Raw genomic sequence first — 17492 nt, 5'->3', positions numbered from 1 at the left:
TTTCTCGAATGGATGCTCAATTGCACGCCAGAAAATATCAAAATTCTCAGGACTGAGACCCGGACGCCTTGGGGACACGAGCACGCTATCTTGACCGATCAAGATTGGCTCTTTGGCTCACTGGAGCCGGTCCCATCAATTTTCACAGTTTTGACCTAATTTGCAAAATTGCTCGTATTAGGTCCAAAACTCTTCCAAACACTTTGGATTTTCATGAAGTGATCGTCAGGAGGTCACGTGACAACCCAAGGCCGGTTTCATGACTCCATGGTCGGTCCCTCGCCTCGTCATAATTAATTAGGTTTTCTCGCCTAAGGCTCAGATGAGCATTTTGAATAAATGATTAAGCCGGCATTTAATCATTCTTCCACCAACAAATCTTCAACTCTTCAGGAGTTCTTCGTATTTGATCACGTGAGCATATGGACACTACATGGTTGATCCACGGTCCCATGTAATCGCTCCCTCCTTCGTCCCATGGTTGAAATTCTGATGAACCATGAATTGATCATCAATTGATCAAATTAGAGTTTCTGAATCCAAGGATCATCATTCCAGATTCCAACCTTAATAATTTTACGATGACCTCATGGTCATTAATTTATTAATTATGCTCGGTTCAAAGACCAGTATTCTAAATAATATTTTTGGTAAGCTGCCAATAATCCATCAGATGAGCAACATATGCTCAGACGATCAAATATTCAACAATTCATCATATGAGCAACACTTGCTCAGATGATAAATATTTGCTCAAACCAAGGGATATTGGTTCAAAAATAAATATTCAACGATCCATCGAATGAGCAATAATTTCTCACTTCATCGTAAGAACTATACCTCTGTCTCATGACATGTTCAACTCAGCAACTACATGGGCTCGTCGTCCCATCAAACCATGAAGTCATCAATTGACTAACAAACCACGAGGCGTCAATCGTGTCACTTGGGGGATATCACTTAGGTTTTTGGTCTGGAGGTCTACGACACGTGTGTTCAAACACACGATGGAATGTGAGCAAGTCGTGCAATCAGTTGAAGGAATTCACGAGGTAGTGGGTGGAAAATCGACCAAGTCTCCACATGTTGAGCAACTGGTTTCAAACACGATCTCGACTTCCCCACTCCTTGATTCCATCAACGGTCACACTTCATGGAATCATGGTGTCTACAATTCCAGCAATATAAATAAGTCTCTGAATCATGATTGAATCATCGGCATCATCAGTATCATCAATCTCACATCAAACTGACAACACGAGATCATCAACTCATCAATTGAGCAACTACTCTCAATTGAGCAATTTCAATCACTCAGAGCTTATCGTATTCAAAATTCACACACCCACAATCTTTGATTACCATTGATTCCACACATTTCTTAGCTTCCCTCCTGCAGATCAACCCATCCTCTCTTGTGACCGAATTTACTCTGGAATGGTCATTGTCTTGATTTAGGCCGGAGTACTACAGATTGATATCTCGAATCTAAAGCACCCCCTTTGCAGCGGTGCATCTGTGTGAGGTTTAACTTTTCGCTCGGTTCGAGGAGTCTCCTCCGTACGGTCGTCTCCTCAATTCCTTAAAAACCAGCAAATCGTTTTTCTCCATCTACAACGAGTTTTTGGAAATCCTAGCAGAAATTCTCGGTAAGAGAACTTCCGTCAGTTTGCGGACTTGGAAAAGCCAATTCCTCTGGTTTTTCTCAATCAACAAAGTTCGCAAACTTCGTATTAAGGAATGGGACTTATGCACATATGTGTTAACACACAATCCTTATATCCATTATTAGTTATATTGACATAAACTCTCATTCCAACCATTGAAAACATTCTTAGAGGACGTTATATATTTGTTACACTATTTCTCGTCAAAGCGATTTTTAAAGTGATTGAAACATTATGACTTTCGTCATTAGGTGAAGATAAACCCGATCAAAGCGAAACGCTTTACCAACACAAGATTTCGAGATATAGATAGGCGAGATATACTCGGCTCGAAATATCAAATGTGTATGATCCAGTCTATATAGCATACGACTTTTGTCTCATAAGAAGTAGGAGATAGAAGAGATAGACTTTTGAGTGATAGATAAGTTCAAGTCTCCACATACCTTTTTGTTGATGAAGTTCCACAGTTCCTTGAGTATATCTTCGTCGTTGTATGATGAATCGTCATGAAGTCCTTGAGCTCAACTACACTTTTCTATCCTAGTCCGAGACTTAGCTATGTAGACTAGAAATAAAGACTCATAGTTTTGATCACTAACATTGACAAACATGATTGATATAGCAACGCATGCGAGGTCGACCGAGCTATGCTCTAACACTTTGTTATACCAATCTATATGACATATTACTCCCCCTTAGTCTGTGCTTTCACTTTTTCGTTAGATACCAATGTTCTTTTCCTTAGTGATACCAATTAATATAAAATCAATGCAAGTATCACTTGTTTACTCCATATATTTCTCCCCCTTTTTGTCACAAAAATGACAAAGAAACGAAAAAATAAAGGACAACACGAAAAAAATCTTACAAATCTCAGAATAGACTTGCAAACCTGTAGAGTTAGGCACGAAGGTTCCACACATCATGTTCTGATAACCAATATCAAAACCGAAACTACAAGTAGTCTTATTTTGATATGTTACCAAGGAAACAATTTCCCGAAACAATTTTTCCCATTTAGTTTAGCAAACCAAAAACAACTAATCGCATTAGTTCCTTTGCTAAACCGATTGTTCCAAAATAACCGCTTAATTCGATAAGACCAAAATAAAGAATAATATCCATTTTTCTCATCAGGTTCTAATTATCCATAAACTTAGACCTTTCAATTTTAAACAAACCAAATACTAGGTTAGTTAACTAGTATTTCTTTGTTTAGGCATTCGATTAGACTTGAATAACCGAAACCTCACTTTGATAAGACAAACTAAGAACAGAATTAACTTAGTTTCTTATCCGGAATTGAATTGGACTAAACAACTCATCCCGTACACATATTATTTCGTTAAGCCATAAATAATTCATACAAACCAAAATAAATCAACTTGCATAATTATTCACCTCAACCGGAAGCAATTGAAACAATAATAGACATTATTAGCACCGCAATTGCACCGTAATTTTGTAAGCCTAAACGATTGATACCATACAAAAGCAAGATAACAATAGTTTTTCTTAACCGAAACCAAGTGAATCACACACACATCAATTGTACCGAAATTTTGTAAGCCTAAAGGATTGATACCACACAATAATGCAAGATACCAATAGTTTTTCTTAACAGGAACCAATTGAAACATACATCCACACATACATCATGGAATAAATATCAATTAAACCTAAATTTCGTTAATCAAAAGCAACAAAATGTATAATATAAACTCAGGCTTTTCTTAAACAGGAAAAAAATTAACTAACAAGAGTGTTACCTCAAATTTCGCATCCACTTCTCCAATATGATTGCATCTTCGTCCAGGGAGAATTGATATCTAAATATCACCACGTTGTTATCCTTATGCGTGAACAAAAGAATAACAACATACCTCAACCTTTACCAGAGAAAGGTTGAAAACCGGTTTTAACAATTGCAAGCAAAAGTTGAAAACCGTCGAAACACATATGCTTTTATGCTAAACCAAAACCGATTCAACATATTGTGACTTTTTCACATACTGTTTCTATTAGAACCCCTCATAATCCTTTGATAAAGCCTACCTACTAGGGCTAGAACTTAATCCCGCTAAATCAAAAAGTCACCCAAACCATGAGGGTTCACAATATATGAGATCGAATATTAAGGTAATAAAACCGAAATCAAACATCCCATAAACATACATAGCAATAAGGTAAAAGCAATTAAGCATAGTTTATGTAAACCAAAAAGTATCACAAGAAAAATTACTAATCAAATAATTTTATTCATAATAGTCCAATACAATCAATGAAAGAAATCAAAAATTGATGTCTATATTTCCTTGATCCTTGTCCTTCATGTCAGAACTGAATGAAGGTGCATTACTACTTTTCAGCTTTTGAATTTCTTCAAGTAGAAAAAGCCTTGTTGCTTGACTAGAATCTCTTGCAGATGAGAAATTTTCGTGAAGGATTCTGGAAGAGCATGTAATTCTGTCTTCGATTGAACACAAAAGTGTGTCAATTCCTCAATACACTGATCTTTCTTCGGAGTATTCTCTCTTTCCTTCTTGTTAAGCCAGTCTCCCTTTCTGATTTTACCCTTAATGTCAAGAGATAATCCGGACTTAGTTTTGAGATGATCTTTCTGATCTTGCATCTTCTCCAGAGAAACCATTTGATCCAGACCCATAGTTCGGACAAGGAATTATCAAAGAAGGAGAAGAATCTTTTTATATTTTTCATACTTCCAAAAATATAATATTCCTAAAAGTACGAATATATCAAAATATCTTCAAATACTAGATATTATTTCCATAATCTACACAAAAGTGCCTTGATTTATCTTCTTCCTCACTCAAATTTGGCACACAAGATGAGGAAAGAATTCTAATACCGATCAAGCGGCATTAGTATTAGATTTTCTCTCGTTATGGAATTTTGAACAACCAAAGTGTTCTTGATCTAGTATAGTATGAAAAGATCTCTTTCTATTACTTCGAACCAGCGAAGTATCTTGGGATAGATTAAAATTGCATGGGCAACTTTTAGTAATTCTATTAAGACAGTTTTTGCATCTTGTCTAATTTCTCCCTTTACCATTAGATGATTTAATAACATTGGAAGACATGTCCATTTTTAAAATGGGTGAATCACTAATGATGGAGGAAGGAATAATATTGACAACTAATGCAACATCAGCTGTTTCCTTTTCTTCAGAATTGTATGACTCAGAGGACTCATCTAGAGTTACAGCCAATGCCTTGCTTCCAGTGTAATTCTTAAGATTGGGACAGTCTTTAGCAATATGACCAAACCCTTTACACTTGAAACACTGCGGCTGATATTTATCATCTTCTTCCCGATCCTTTTTGACAAGAACTCGATCATGCGGTCGAGAAGATCGATAAATATCCTTAACGAATCTCTTGTTTATTTTCTTTAAGAGATCTCGAAACTGTCTAGTAATTAATGACAAACATTGTTCAATTTCATCATCAGAATTTTCTGCAATCTGTTCATTTGAATCATCCAACTTTCTATTCCTTTTCATTTGAGCTTTTGGAACTTTTTCTTTAAAAGCAATTCCTTTACTTTGAATAGACTGTGATTCATGATAAAAAAATCTTTAACTTACCAATAAGTGTGCTTCGTGTGAGATTTGAAAGATCATTTGCTTCTATGATTGCATGCTTCTTAGAATCGTATCTATATGGCAACGATCTGAGAATCTTGCATACTATATCTTTTTCAGAAATAGTCTTTCCTAACGAGAAAGAGGCATTAATTATCTCAGAGAGTTTAACGTGGAACTCCTCAAAAGTGTCGTTGTCATCCATTCGAAGGTTTTTCCACTCGGAAGTGAGGGTTTGAAGTCTAGATTCTTTCTCTGAAGAATTTCCTTTGAATACGATCTGAAGATTATCCCAAGCTTCTTTCGAAGTTTGACATGTTGGCACATGATATTGTAGGTCGCGACTTACAGCATGAATAATAACATTCAAACCATCTGAATTCTGCTTTGCCAATGTCTTTTCTTCGCTCGAAAATTCCGCTAAGCGTTTAAACTCAGTTTCTGAATTTTCTCTTTTTGGAAGAGTATAACCATCGACGACTAATAGCCAAGTATTAAAGTCTCGTGATTGAAGAAAAGATATCATATCATATTTCCACCATAGATAATTTATTCCGTCAAATCTTGGTGACACGTTAATTGAAGTCGATTTGTGAGAACTCGAGTTCATTCTTATAGGTTGGATCGCACCAAACACAGATTGTTAGATCTTTTCGTGTTTGCCTGCTCTGATACCAATTAAAAAGGCGAGGGTACCCAAATATATCTCAAGCTAAAACTTTTCCTACCTATAAGTCCTTTCTCCGAAAGTGATTGTCTATGGACTGAGTCGAGACAATACAACTAATCGGTTCACACTTCGTGTGATCGTCTATGGATACAAGATCGAGACAATACAACAACAAAGTATGTTTACTTGATACAAAGGTTTGGACTTAACCAAACACAATAGGATTGCTTATCAAGTAAATAAGAATTAACGTTTGTGTGATTTACTTTAATTATAATAAAACAATTATAATGCGAAAAATAAAAATAAATGACACAACAAGATTTTGTTAACGAGGAAACTGCAAATGCAAAAAAATCTCGGGACCTATTCCAGAATTGATTACTCTCAGGATTAAGCCACTATACAAAATTACACCTAACTTCGTATAGTTGAGACCAAGTAACTAACCCTGTAGTTCACTTAGTTCCGTCTGTATTCCCACGCCTCCGACCTCTTAATAAGTCACGTACTTGGAACAATCTCTTTGGTTCGTATTCCAAACAGTAAAGGAACAAAAATCTGTTTGGTATCAACTCTATTCAACAAAGTGATATGAGTCGGACAAAGGCTCTTCCGTTTATCTCAACATAAACTCCTTCGTCGGGTCTAGATCTATCTTATGTTCAATCACCCTAAGGTAATCGTTTAAGATTAAGCCAACAACACCTTTAATCTGAAGAACCGTGTTGATGCCGATCTACTCAATTAATCAATCCAATCTACCATCTGCGGATGCTTTGGACAAACAAGCATGTTTGTTGGCTGAAGATATTTTTGAGTTTTATGAGGGTAGGCCAGGCTTTCTTCTATCTGTAGAGTGGCCTGGAGAGGTATACTTTCGATTCAAATATGTTGGACTAGTGGTGGCCTCACGGCTAGGCTAGTTTAATCTAGTCCCTATACAGTTTTCGTTTATTTTTAATTTTATTGACTGAGAAGAAAAAAGGATACATTTCCATACAAAAATCTTGATTCTTTGAGAAGCATTCATCTTCCAAAAAGACTTCCAGTAAGGAGCAGAAGAATTTCAAAGATAGAAAAATGTTTATGGTGATTCTGATTTCTTAAAAAAAAAACAGCAATACAAAAAGGAAAATTATGTGTAACTTTCTAGTGGTTTAAGAAAACTACACAAACTTGTTTCTCTCTCTAAAAACTTGAGATAAGAGAAAACCAGAAACCCTAGCTTGCCGGCGGCTCAGATTTGTTCCATGGGAATAGATCTGAGACGACCACTACTAAAACAAACCTCATCTTCATTTCCCATTTTATCTTGTGGTGCTTTATATTCACTGTGTCGATAGATTTAAGTTTTTCTCGTTGTTTTTCTGCTTACTTCTTTCTTCTCTTGAAGTTTTCTTCCCCAGGGTGTGATCTCTTACCCTTTTTTTTATTGCAACATTAGTTTTAGTTTTATAGTGTTTTTTCTATAGAACTGTTTGTGGATTGCCTTTTTGGATACAAGTACATCGTCCTTTTGACGGACGCAAGATCATATTCTTATTCAACAGAATAAGAACATATTTGTTTTCCCATTGCAGATTTTGAGCTCTTGAAATGTGTTATAATTCTTAGTGTCATTTGAATTGATATGTTGAATCTTTCTCTTGTCAATTAGTATTTGAATTTTTTTAGCTTTACCGGTTGGAATACTGTGATTTTCATGATATGATCTACCATTGTATGCTCCACCAAAAGTTAAGCCAATACAATTTCCTAGACAAAGCTAACTATTACATAGTACAAATTTAATCTTGATTACTTGAAACTACACATTATGAAATACATTTTAGAAACTGGAAACCGAATACAGAGACTTTTGTCCCAAGCTAGTTGGGGTAGGCTAGAGATGAACGTCAATACAGGCCAAAAACTCATCTTTTTTATCGGTTCATCTTATGAATATATGGCAGATTGTAGGTCGTCATGGCCGCCTCGATGCAACCCATTCCTTTTATCCTGGCTAAGGTACATGTTTTGTAGATGATACACATACGGACCGAAGATCCTTCACGCTTTCCGAGCCGTGTTCTTTTTGGTACAAGGGGTGTAGTCCCCATTATGATGGGCTTACCTATTCAAAACCACCACAATGGACATTTCTACTTTATCCCTTCCCGAGCTATAGGGATACAACAGAAAAGTCCCCTTTCACAATCCTGCTAGGATGGTTTTATATGTTCGCTGGTTGTAATATCAAAAGGGAGGTACAACTTACCCATCACGAATCCCCACTCACAATTCTCTATCCCCGAAGCCGAAGACCGAGCCAAGTTCAAACACCATACCTCTTTAACGTGGATCGCTTCTCTCCACGGACGTCTATCTAACACCAATCCTTACGATAAGTTTCTACGAGACAGATCCCATTTCACGATTTGATCCCACGTCAACTTTGGTCGACCTCTGTATTTCATCCTTTCTTCCGCACGTTTAATCAGTCATGTGCGCATTGGTGCATCTGGCGGTCTTAATTAGAGATGCCCAGATCAGCGCACCCGATACCTGGCGAGCATCTTCCCATCACGACGAAATTTTCAAAGATTACCCGGGCATGTCGACTAAGGCTATATACTCGTTTGAATACGTCAGTATAGCGCGCGTGCTGCCCAAAATATCTAAGAGCATCACAGATCTGTTATTGTCTCAAACTTCCGTGGCATAAACGGCTATAGTCCCTCTAAGATCTAGTCACGGGGGGAATCCTCTGCATAGCTAGTTAGTAGGCTGAGATCTCGTTCATTAACGCAATTAACTAGACAAATCGCTCCACCAATTAAGGACGACCATGCACAGCCACCCATAGAATCAAGATAGAGCTCTCAGTCTGTGAATCCTTACTAGGTCTGGACCATGTATGTTTTCCCGTGCTGAGTCAAATTAAGCCGCGGGCTCCACTCCTGGTGGTGCCCTTCCGTCAATTCCTTTAAGTTTCAGCTTTACGACCATACTCCCCCGTAACCAAAAACTTTGATTTCTCATAAGTTTCTAAAACCAACATCCGTTGGTCCCTGGTCAGACTCATTAAACGATCCCTCGTAAACCTAAAAACGATCCCCGGCCAGCCTCGTATAACGGCGAGTCATATGCTAGTCCAAAAATGATCCCGCGTTTCGAGATCACTATTTTTTTTCTATTTTTTTTTATCTCCAATAGCAATGCTTTGTGATCTTTTTTCTATTAAATGTAAATTAATGTATTGGGATTAATTTTATGATTCCATTAGTGATTAAAGAAAAAGGTTAATTAATATATTGAAATTAATTTTAGTTAAGTAAAAGATTACTAGACATTTATCTTGAGAATGTCTACCAAAAATTAAGTCATGTCGTCTTTACATGATTTAACAAGTTGGGGTTGAAGAAGGATTTTACAGAAAATAAATATATATTCTACGTTGGGGTGATGAAAGACTTGGAGTAATATTTCAGCAATAGTAATATTTCGGCAACTATAAAAATTTGGAGTCATGGTTAGGGTGACTTACCTGTCGCAATATGGTGGTGCATTTAGAAAGAAAGGAATTCTAGAATTTTCAATCACAAAAAGAGAAATTTGGAAAGTCTAATTCGAGATATAAAGATTCAAGCTTATTTTTGGACGGAGTCAAACACTAAAATGTTGGGCTTGATGGCTAACATGATGATAGCTTGATGGGATTTGCATTTCTAACGGCCGGTTTTTTGAGTTGGATATGAGTCGTTTGGTGTTTGCTTTTTATTGTCTTCACTTGGCTCTTTGTTCTTTTTCCTTTTCTTTGGGTGATCGATTTCAATAATCGGTCTCCTTTTTTTTTGTCAGTTGTATTTATTGGATTGAGGTACCCTTTAATACATTTTTTCAATAAATCCTTTCCCATTGATTGATCAAAAAAAGTATCAAAAAAAGTATCTATTCTGCATGGATTTAGATATTTTGGAAAACTTCTTACTTTTTTGAAGTTTCAAGATATTGTGTGCATCATTATTTTCTTGTCATAATATTTGTCTTATTTAATAATGAATATAAATATAGTATAGTATTAGAGAAAGGAAAAAGGTTTTTTTTTTTTTTGATGCATTTTTTTTTCCTTTGCAAGCAAATCCCTATTTCTAAGCTTACTTATCCAATCACCTAGAAAAGATTTGGTTATCCTTTCCAGCTTTCCTCCATATTGACATGCCATGTCATTACTTATTGCAACCATTAGATATAGGCTATCAGCTCCTAGATCTCAAAGAAATATCCCACGTGCTGTTTGCAAAGTCGGTCTAACGATTTCAGCATTCACGTCTTCGTTCTTTATACATCTTACACGTGTTGATTTTGCTGGTCCAGGCGAAAGATTTTATCAAGTAATCCACAGATAACAAGACAGGTGTACAAAATGATGAGGTTTTATTTATTAGGACTTCTATTGTTTTCTCTCAGTACGACGCAAAACCTATCGTGGCAAGTGTAAAACAGCGGAGCGGAGCATTTTTCATTTAGTTGAGATACATAGAAAAACCTAATTCAGTTTTGAGATTTTTTCTTACTGTTTTCAGAATTAAAACTAAGTTTTTTTTTTTCTTGCATTAAATGAGGTTTGGCAATGGGCGGTTATCCCCCCATGCGGGTTTGTAGATTTTGTTGAACCCTAGGCTAGGAACCAATCACACACCTAAGGAGTCCATTTGTTGGTTCTGGTGGGTCTGCAAGCCAACCTCATTGTTCTCCTTGTGTTATTATGTGGGGGTTGTCCAAACGGAAAAGAGTTGTTTCCATTTCATTCCATTCCATCTAGGATATGCTATAAACTTGCACTAGGGAATAGTAAAATTGTCTATTTGCACGGGTCTGAGCAGGGCCAGGCTAGCCCGGATTCAAATACCCTAACCCTAACAATGGACACTAACCTCTCCAACTGAGATGTGGTCCAGCCACATACAATATGATACGTGACTCATCTTAATATTTTGATAAGTATTTAAATTGAAAATCAGCATTTTTAAATCTCTGTAATTGTTTTATTTTCTTTGAAAAGAAAATTAGGAAGTTAAGATAAACAGTGAGATGATAAAACTATTTTGCCGAAAAGAAGTTCTATTTTATAAGACGTGACCAAAATGGACCACATACTTCGTATATGTGGCCCAACCACATCGAGCCGCACTCATTACCAACAAGCGAGGGTCAACCGGTTGCGATTGGAGTGGCCAGCAAGGTGTTATATGTTTTTTTCTTTTCTTTTAAGACATAAAATGCGTTATGTGTTTGACAACTGACAGCCCCATCATCATTGAAAAATAAAAATAAAAATGGAAATATCTTAAAAACAAATCTTTTTGAATAAGATTATGTATTTATCTACATGACTGTCTCCTTCTATATAAACTCTCCATTACACCACCCAACTCTCCCATTCACAGACAACACAATCCCAAAATCTAGAGAGACAGAGATGTTTAGTTTATTTGTACATGTGCTTCTGTTACTTCCTATAGTCCTAACATATATATTCTTCCATCGAAAGAGAAACCAAAACCATGATCGAGTACGAGCAAAGCTTCCACCAGGTTCAATGGGTTGGCCTTATATTGGAGAGACACCACAACTGTATTCGCAAGACCCTAATGTCTTCTTTGCTAGTAAACAAAAAAGGTTCGTTTTAGTTGTCGTCTGAATAAAATTTGAATTTTAATGGAATTTAATCATCATATGGTTATTTGGTTGAAAATAATAGGTATGGAGAGATATTCAAAACACATATACTTGGTTGTCCAAGTATTATGTTGACGAGTCCTGAAGCAGCGCGATTCGTATTAGTTACGCATGCTAATTTGTTCAATCCAACGTATCCTAAAAGTAAAGAGAAAATGATAGGACCATCAGCTCTGTTTTTTCACCAAGGAGATTATCATTCTCGTCTTCGAAAAATTGTTCAAGGTTCATTATCTCCAGAAAGCATAAAGGGACTTGTACCAGATATCGAACGCATCGTCATCACGACATTAAGTTCATGGGTTGGCAATGATAACCACATTGTTAATACTTACCATGAAGTGAAAAAGGTCGGTCATATATTCATACTTTCTGTAATCGGCACACACATGTTTTACTATAGAAGATCAATGCCATTAAAGTAAGGCGTATAAATGAAAGTCGCGATATCTTTTTAGCCTTAATGGGTTTTTTAAACTAGTTATATGAATCTATGTCGATAACGATATAGTTGTCCTTTTGTTCATTCTTTTATGTGAAAAAAAAAAAAATCTAACTTTTGTTAATTCTGTCGTGCAGTTCTCGTTTGACATCGGCATACTCTCAATTTTTGGTCAGTTAGATTCTTATTACAAAGAAGAATTGAAGAAAAATTACTTCATATTAGATAAAGGATACAATTCTTATCCTACAAATATGCCAGGAACTCTATACAGCAAGGCTGTCTTGGTAAATAATTTGCTAATTTTGTGACATTTTTTTTTACGTTCGAGATATTTTAGTTATGTACATATATGTTAGTTTCTGCTCTTATGAATTAATTTTTGTAGGCAAGAAAAAGATTGAGTAAGATTCTAAGTGAAATTATTGGTAAAAGAATGGAGAAAAGAGTAGAGGATAAAGATCTTTTGGGCTGTTTGATGCATTCCGATGATGAAAAGGCGGGAAGTTTGACGGACGATCAAATTGCTGACAATATAATTGGAGTTTTGTTTGCTGCTCAAGACACTACAGCTAGTGTTCTTACATGGATTCTCAAGTACCTCCATGATCACCCAAAACTTCTAGAAGCAGTGAAAGTAAGAACAGGAAAAAGTGCCCCATTATTGAATTTCAAATTTTCAGCTTAGCAACCTTATTAGATTCCCATTATTAAAGATATAAAGTGGTCTCTTCTTAACAGGCTGAGCAGAAAGCAATATATGAAATGAATGATGGAGGAATCAAGCCCTTGTCATGGTCTCAAACTAGAAATATGCCTGTCACTTTTAGAGTATGTTTACTATTCATACTATCTCCATCTCCTTTTTATTTTTATTATTCTGACCCCAAATGTGACGTCTCACCAAATACAGACTGTTTAGTTTTATTACGTATTTTTGAATAAGTTGGTTTTTGAATTTTTCAGGTTGTATTGGAGAGTTTGAGAATGGCAAGCATCATATCATTCACATTCAGAGAAGCTGTAGAAGATGTTGAATACAAAGGTAGAGTGGAAACTAAGAGGTCTTTGCTCTTTTCTTGAATGCAACAAGGAATTTCATTGTTACTAATCATAGAAATTTTTGTGTGACAGGTTACCTTATTCCCAAGGGTTGGAAGGTAATGCCTTTATTCAGAAATATTCATCATAACCCTGAATTCTTTCACGAGCCTCAGAAGTTTGATCCATCAAGATTTGAGGTACGGCTCTGTGCACAATTATTTTTAGGCTCAAATGGTAATCAGACACCTCTCTGCAACTCACACAATGAGGTTTCTGTTGATTTTGCAGGTTGCACCAAGACCCAATACATTTATGCCATTTGGAAATGGAGTACATTCATGTCCAGGGAATGAACTTGCCAAAGTGGAGATTCTTATATTACTGCACCACTTAATAACCAAGTTCAGGTATGACACAAGCAAGCATAACACAGTAATGGAAGAGACAGAATTAAAGTGCTAATATAATCTGACAATGCAATTTTGTTTTGCTGCTGTTGGTTTTGGTTTACAGGTGGGAAGTGATAGGATCTCAAAGTGGGATTCAATATGGCCCATTTCCAGTCCCACAAGAAGGATTACCAGCAAGATTTTGGAAAGCAGAATCAGACACTAATAATCAAACACACCATGGATTGTCATCAACTTAGGAGGGATTGGGGTACTCCTAGCTTAGCTCTCTTAACATCATCATTCAGGATTTGAAGAAAAACTAGGGAGACATTAAAATATATCCTCTATCTTTTCTTTTGATTCTGTTATCAATTTCATTTTGAAACAATTGGTACTCGAATATCTCTTACTAAGTTTATTTCAGCATTTCATAATAAAATTTTGTAGCAATTGATCCCACATTCCTACTACTACTTATGAACTGTAGATTGATCAAGTATTCAATCATGCATGGCCATTTATGTGTGCGTTATACAGCGTCACGTACTCAGTACGTGCTCACACCTGTCATCCTGTAAATGATTAAAGTATGTGACAACAAGGAAGGGACAAGTGTTGGCAATGTATTTGGCCCATAGAAAGAAGTGGTTTTTGTTGTTGTTGTCACTCTCTAAAGACACAAGATTTTGTGGAATATATCTGTTTTTGTTTAATTTGGTAAAGATTGGAGTCTCATTCAAAGTACATACGCGGTAGTGTTTGCCTTTATCAAACCCTCCAAGAAGTGGACGGTAAAAGGTCAATGGTTTCAAGAGTGTATGGATATATCTTTGTAGGACTAATCGTTGTCCTCTGGCTCTGAGTGAAGGGAAAGCCACTCATGACTCGCCTATACAACTTTTTTATTTGGTTTTGGCATCCCCCTCCAACACCAAAACCTGCCCAATGTTATTAGGACAACCGACAGCCTAAGAGTAGCATCAAGTAAATGGTAAATTGGCCATCAATGTCTGCTGAAGGGTCTAAGAAGCATTTGCCGAACTACATGAGAAAAAGAACTACCTGAGAAAAAAATACGAAGAAAGGAGTTTCATCTTTTTAACTTTTTAACCATTTGCCAAAAACAACAACTGTATGAAAAACTAAAAATCTGAGTTTATGTGACAATCAATCTGAGCCCACCTCTAGTATAATTGGATACATCATTGACTAGCCAAGCATATCTTTAGCATAGGTGACCGACTGTCATCTATGGATTTTGGGTGCAATCTTTAGCCAAGCATATCTCTTTAGCATAGGATCGACTGTCAGACTGTATCGAATAGTCTTCGGACGCAATCTCAGTTGACGGATTTTGGATATCTTACGTTGATTAAGCATGATTTTCCAGAACGGCCACCTGCCTAGAGTTGTGCTGGAATTACTCCAAGGTGCTTTCTATTTTAATTGCATCAAAATGGCAGAGGCTGACTGTGCTGGTACCTTATGTTTGCTATTTTAAAGTCTGTCTGCTATCCTTCACTTGTTTGAAGTGATTATGGGTTTGTGCTCGGTATCGTGGCACCATTCTCAGTCTGATAATATTATACCAAGGCCACCAGCGAAGAAAGTTCAATAGAAGCTAGGTTACCTGCTTATGCTGATAGTTTTACGCTGATGGTTACAAAATTAGGATACAGGTGAGTTTAGATAAGGTTCATCACAACTTGTTAAGTGGTCACGGGTTAATCTTTTTTCCGATGATACGAGGTAATGGCGATGTTAAGAATGAATCCGATGGATCCATAACTGTTCTGTCGATTGATAAATTGAACACAGGACTTTCCTCGTGCTCTTTTTCTTTATCAAAAGGACCTTTTTATCAACAATATGAGATGAACTTAATGACCTAGACAATGAATTGATATTTCAACCCTACCACATGAATGGGGCAGTCCTGCAACTGCAACACAACATACTGAGCCTTCAATTAAACACGGCAGACTTTGAGTCCTTGCTATTCTTATTTTATTTTGCAATGAGATGTAATGGTTGCCATTAACAAGCCACCAGAACTAGGCCGCAGGGTTTTGTCCAGTTTGCATAAAATCAAGCAGACTCTACTCTCCAGTCTTCGGCTAATATGCTTTCGATGATTGAGAGTCGAGATGGGCAATTCTACAAGCTTCAGAACACAAGGACCTGAACTTCAGTCTCAATTGTGGACAATAAGATAATGATCCACCACAAAGTCCTGTTATCTGGACTGGAAGTTTTAATAATACCACAGCTAATCCGTGATTCAAAACAGAGCCAACATGGTGACTTCATCGGAACTTTATTTTAGCATTTCAGGGTCTGCATTGAACTACTTCTGGAGCATAACAGCAAAAGCACTCGCTGGAACAGAAACTCTATATAGTGGAACTAAGATTTGATACCATATGCAGCGGAAATTTGTATAAAAAAAGACATGCAGTGGGAAAACATAATCGAAACAGCAAATGCAACTGTTACACAAGCCCTATTATCACAAAACAGAGCATGGCGATGCAAAATAAAACAAGAAAATGGAGGTTCATCTGCAATACTAAAACACATTCTGTGATTAAAATAACAAAATTATGCGGACAGCTTCCATCTGTTGACATCTATTTAATCTTGAAGGCAATTTCAACAATAACAACCAATATAACCAAGGAAACCTGACAAACATAATCAACCAAGCACAGCAAAACAACATTTTGTTGTTGCTTTGCTTGACCACCTTCTAAAAGTGCAAACAGAAAAACTTCTCCTAGCGAAAAAACCTAACCTCAGATCAACCAATACTGCTTGAAGATGGAACACCACCTATTACTTGCTTCTAGGGGTTCCATTGAACCCATATCCAAATTTACAGCTAAAGAACCTTTACTAGCCCTTAACCAATCCGCACCCTCGCAAGTCTCCCCTGCATTTCTTACCTTCAACTTCACCAAATTCAGGACAAGCTCTCTAAGTTTCGACAATTTGAAGCCAGAAGCCGTAAACTCGAAGTGGTGGGGTTTGCACCAATTAAAACAAGTTCTTGGAGATTAGGGAAACGATTAGCTATAACCATTAGTCCTTCATCACCTATTCTATTCGTTTTCCATCCATCTATATGAAGTTCTCTCAAAAGCTTACGACGATCAACTATCGAAATTAATCCTAAATTTGTGCATTCAGGTATATGACGAGATGTAATATTGCAATTTGAAATCGAAGAAAGTCCAAGATCACTTACCTGAAGTCTTTCGAGATGCTGACAAACAAATATTAACACGATCTGAAATGGATTCCAATAGCTCAACTATTTGGTGTCAGATGGTCCACCAGATGGCAATACCAACTGAAATACTTGAAGCTTTGGAACATTTACACACAAAAAATCTGAACTGAAACAAATGCAATGATAAAAATAAAACAAAGAACTGAACAAAATACTCAAAACCCAATTGAAACCAGAATGTCAACCATATTTTGTCAAAAAAAAAAGCAACGTCAATTAAGTTGTTTGTTTTACAAAAAAGGTTAACAGACTATAGAACCCCGTCATTGTCTTCTTAAAGTACCAACAAAAGCGAAATAAGAGAATAGAAACATAACCATATCATTGTCTAGCAAAGCCTTTCCATTTAGCAACAGCTACTTCCCGCATCCTCCTCATTTGTGCTGCTTTACGTTCAACAAAGCCATAACTTGGACCAAATATAATAAAACTTCCACCGACCACCCTTTGGACCAAAGTTGAGAGGGAGGCATAGAATGGAAGACTACTGAGTGCAATTGGACGAATCTCCCTAACTATCTTGTCATCTTCCACCAATCTTGAAGCAAAATCAGCAGGGGTATTAATTTCCCTAGATACAACTTTTCCCTAGATACAACTTTAAAAGAACAACGGCTAGCCCACCCAGATCTAAACGTATGCATGATTTTA

At 36.6% G+C, this 17492-nt stretch overlaps 1 protein-coding gene across 1 annotated transcript; it reads left to right on the top strand.

The window, feature by feature from the left end:
- Positions 1-11346: 11346 nt before the first annotated feature.
- LOC113356837 (abscisic acid 8'-hydroxylase 4-like) lies at positions 11347-14271 on the top strand. The gene is made up of 9 exons (XM_026600066.1): positions 11347-11611; positions 11694-12021; positions 12251-12400; positions 12502-12750; positions 12855-12944; positions 13080-13158; positions 13248-13354; positions 13446-13564; positions 13671-14271. Exons 1-9 carry the CDS (start codon positions 11412-11414, stop codon positions 13804-13806), a joined length of 1458 nt encoding a protein of 485 aa, XP_026455851.1. The 5' UTR covers positions 11347-11411; the 3' UTR covers positions 13807-14271.
- The last annotated feature ends 3221 nt before the right edge of the window (positions 14272-17492 follow it).

Source organism: Papaver somniferum, chromosome 3 (assembly GCF_003573695.1).
Source record: "Papaver somniferum cultivar HN1 chromosome 3, ASM357369v1, whole genome shotgun sequence".
Lineage (NCBI taxonomy): Eukaryota > Viridiplantae > Streptophyta > Magnoliopsida > Ranunculales > Papaveraceae > Papaver > Papaver somniferum.
Note: the sequence above shows the minus strand (reverse complement) of the source record. Positions and strands in the feature narration are given on the sequence as shown.

Bases quoted from the DNA above. Each gene is read 5' to 3' on its own strand.
- LOC113356837 (XM_026600066.1), top strand. From the start codon at position 11,412: ATGTTTAGTTTATTTGTACATGTGCTTCTGTTACTTCCTATAGTCCTA. The intron at 12,751-12,854 runs GTAAGAACAGGA...TCTTCTTAACAG, and splicing joins AACTTCTAGAAGCAGTGAAA to GCTGAGCAGAAAGCAATATA. The intron at 13,565-13,670 runs GTATGACACAAG...TTTGGTTTACAG, and splicing joins CACTTAATAACCAAGTTCAG to GTGGGAAGTGATAGGATCTC.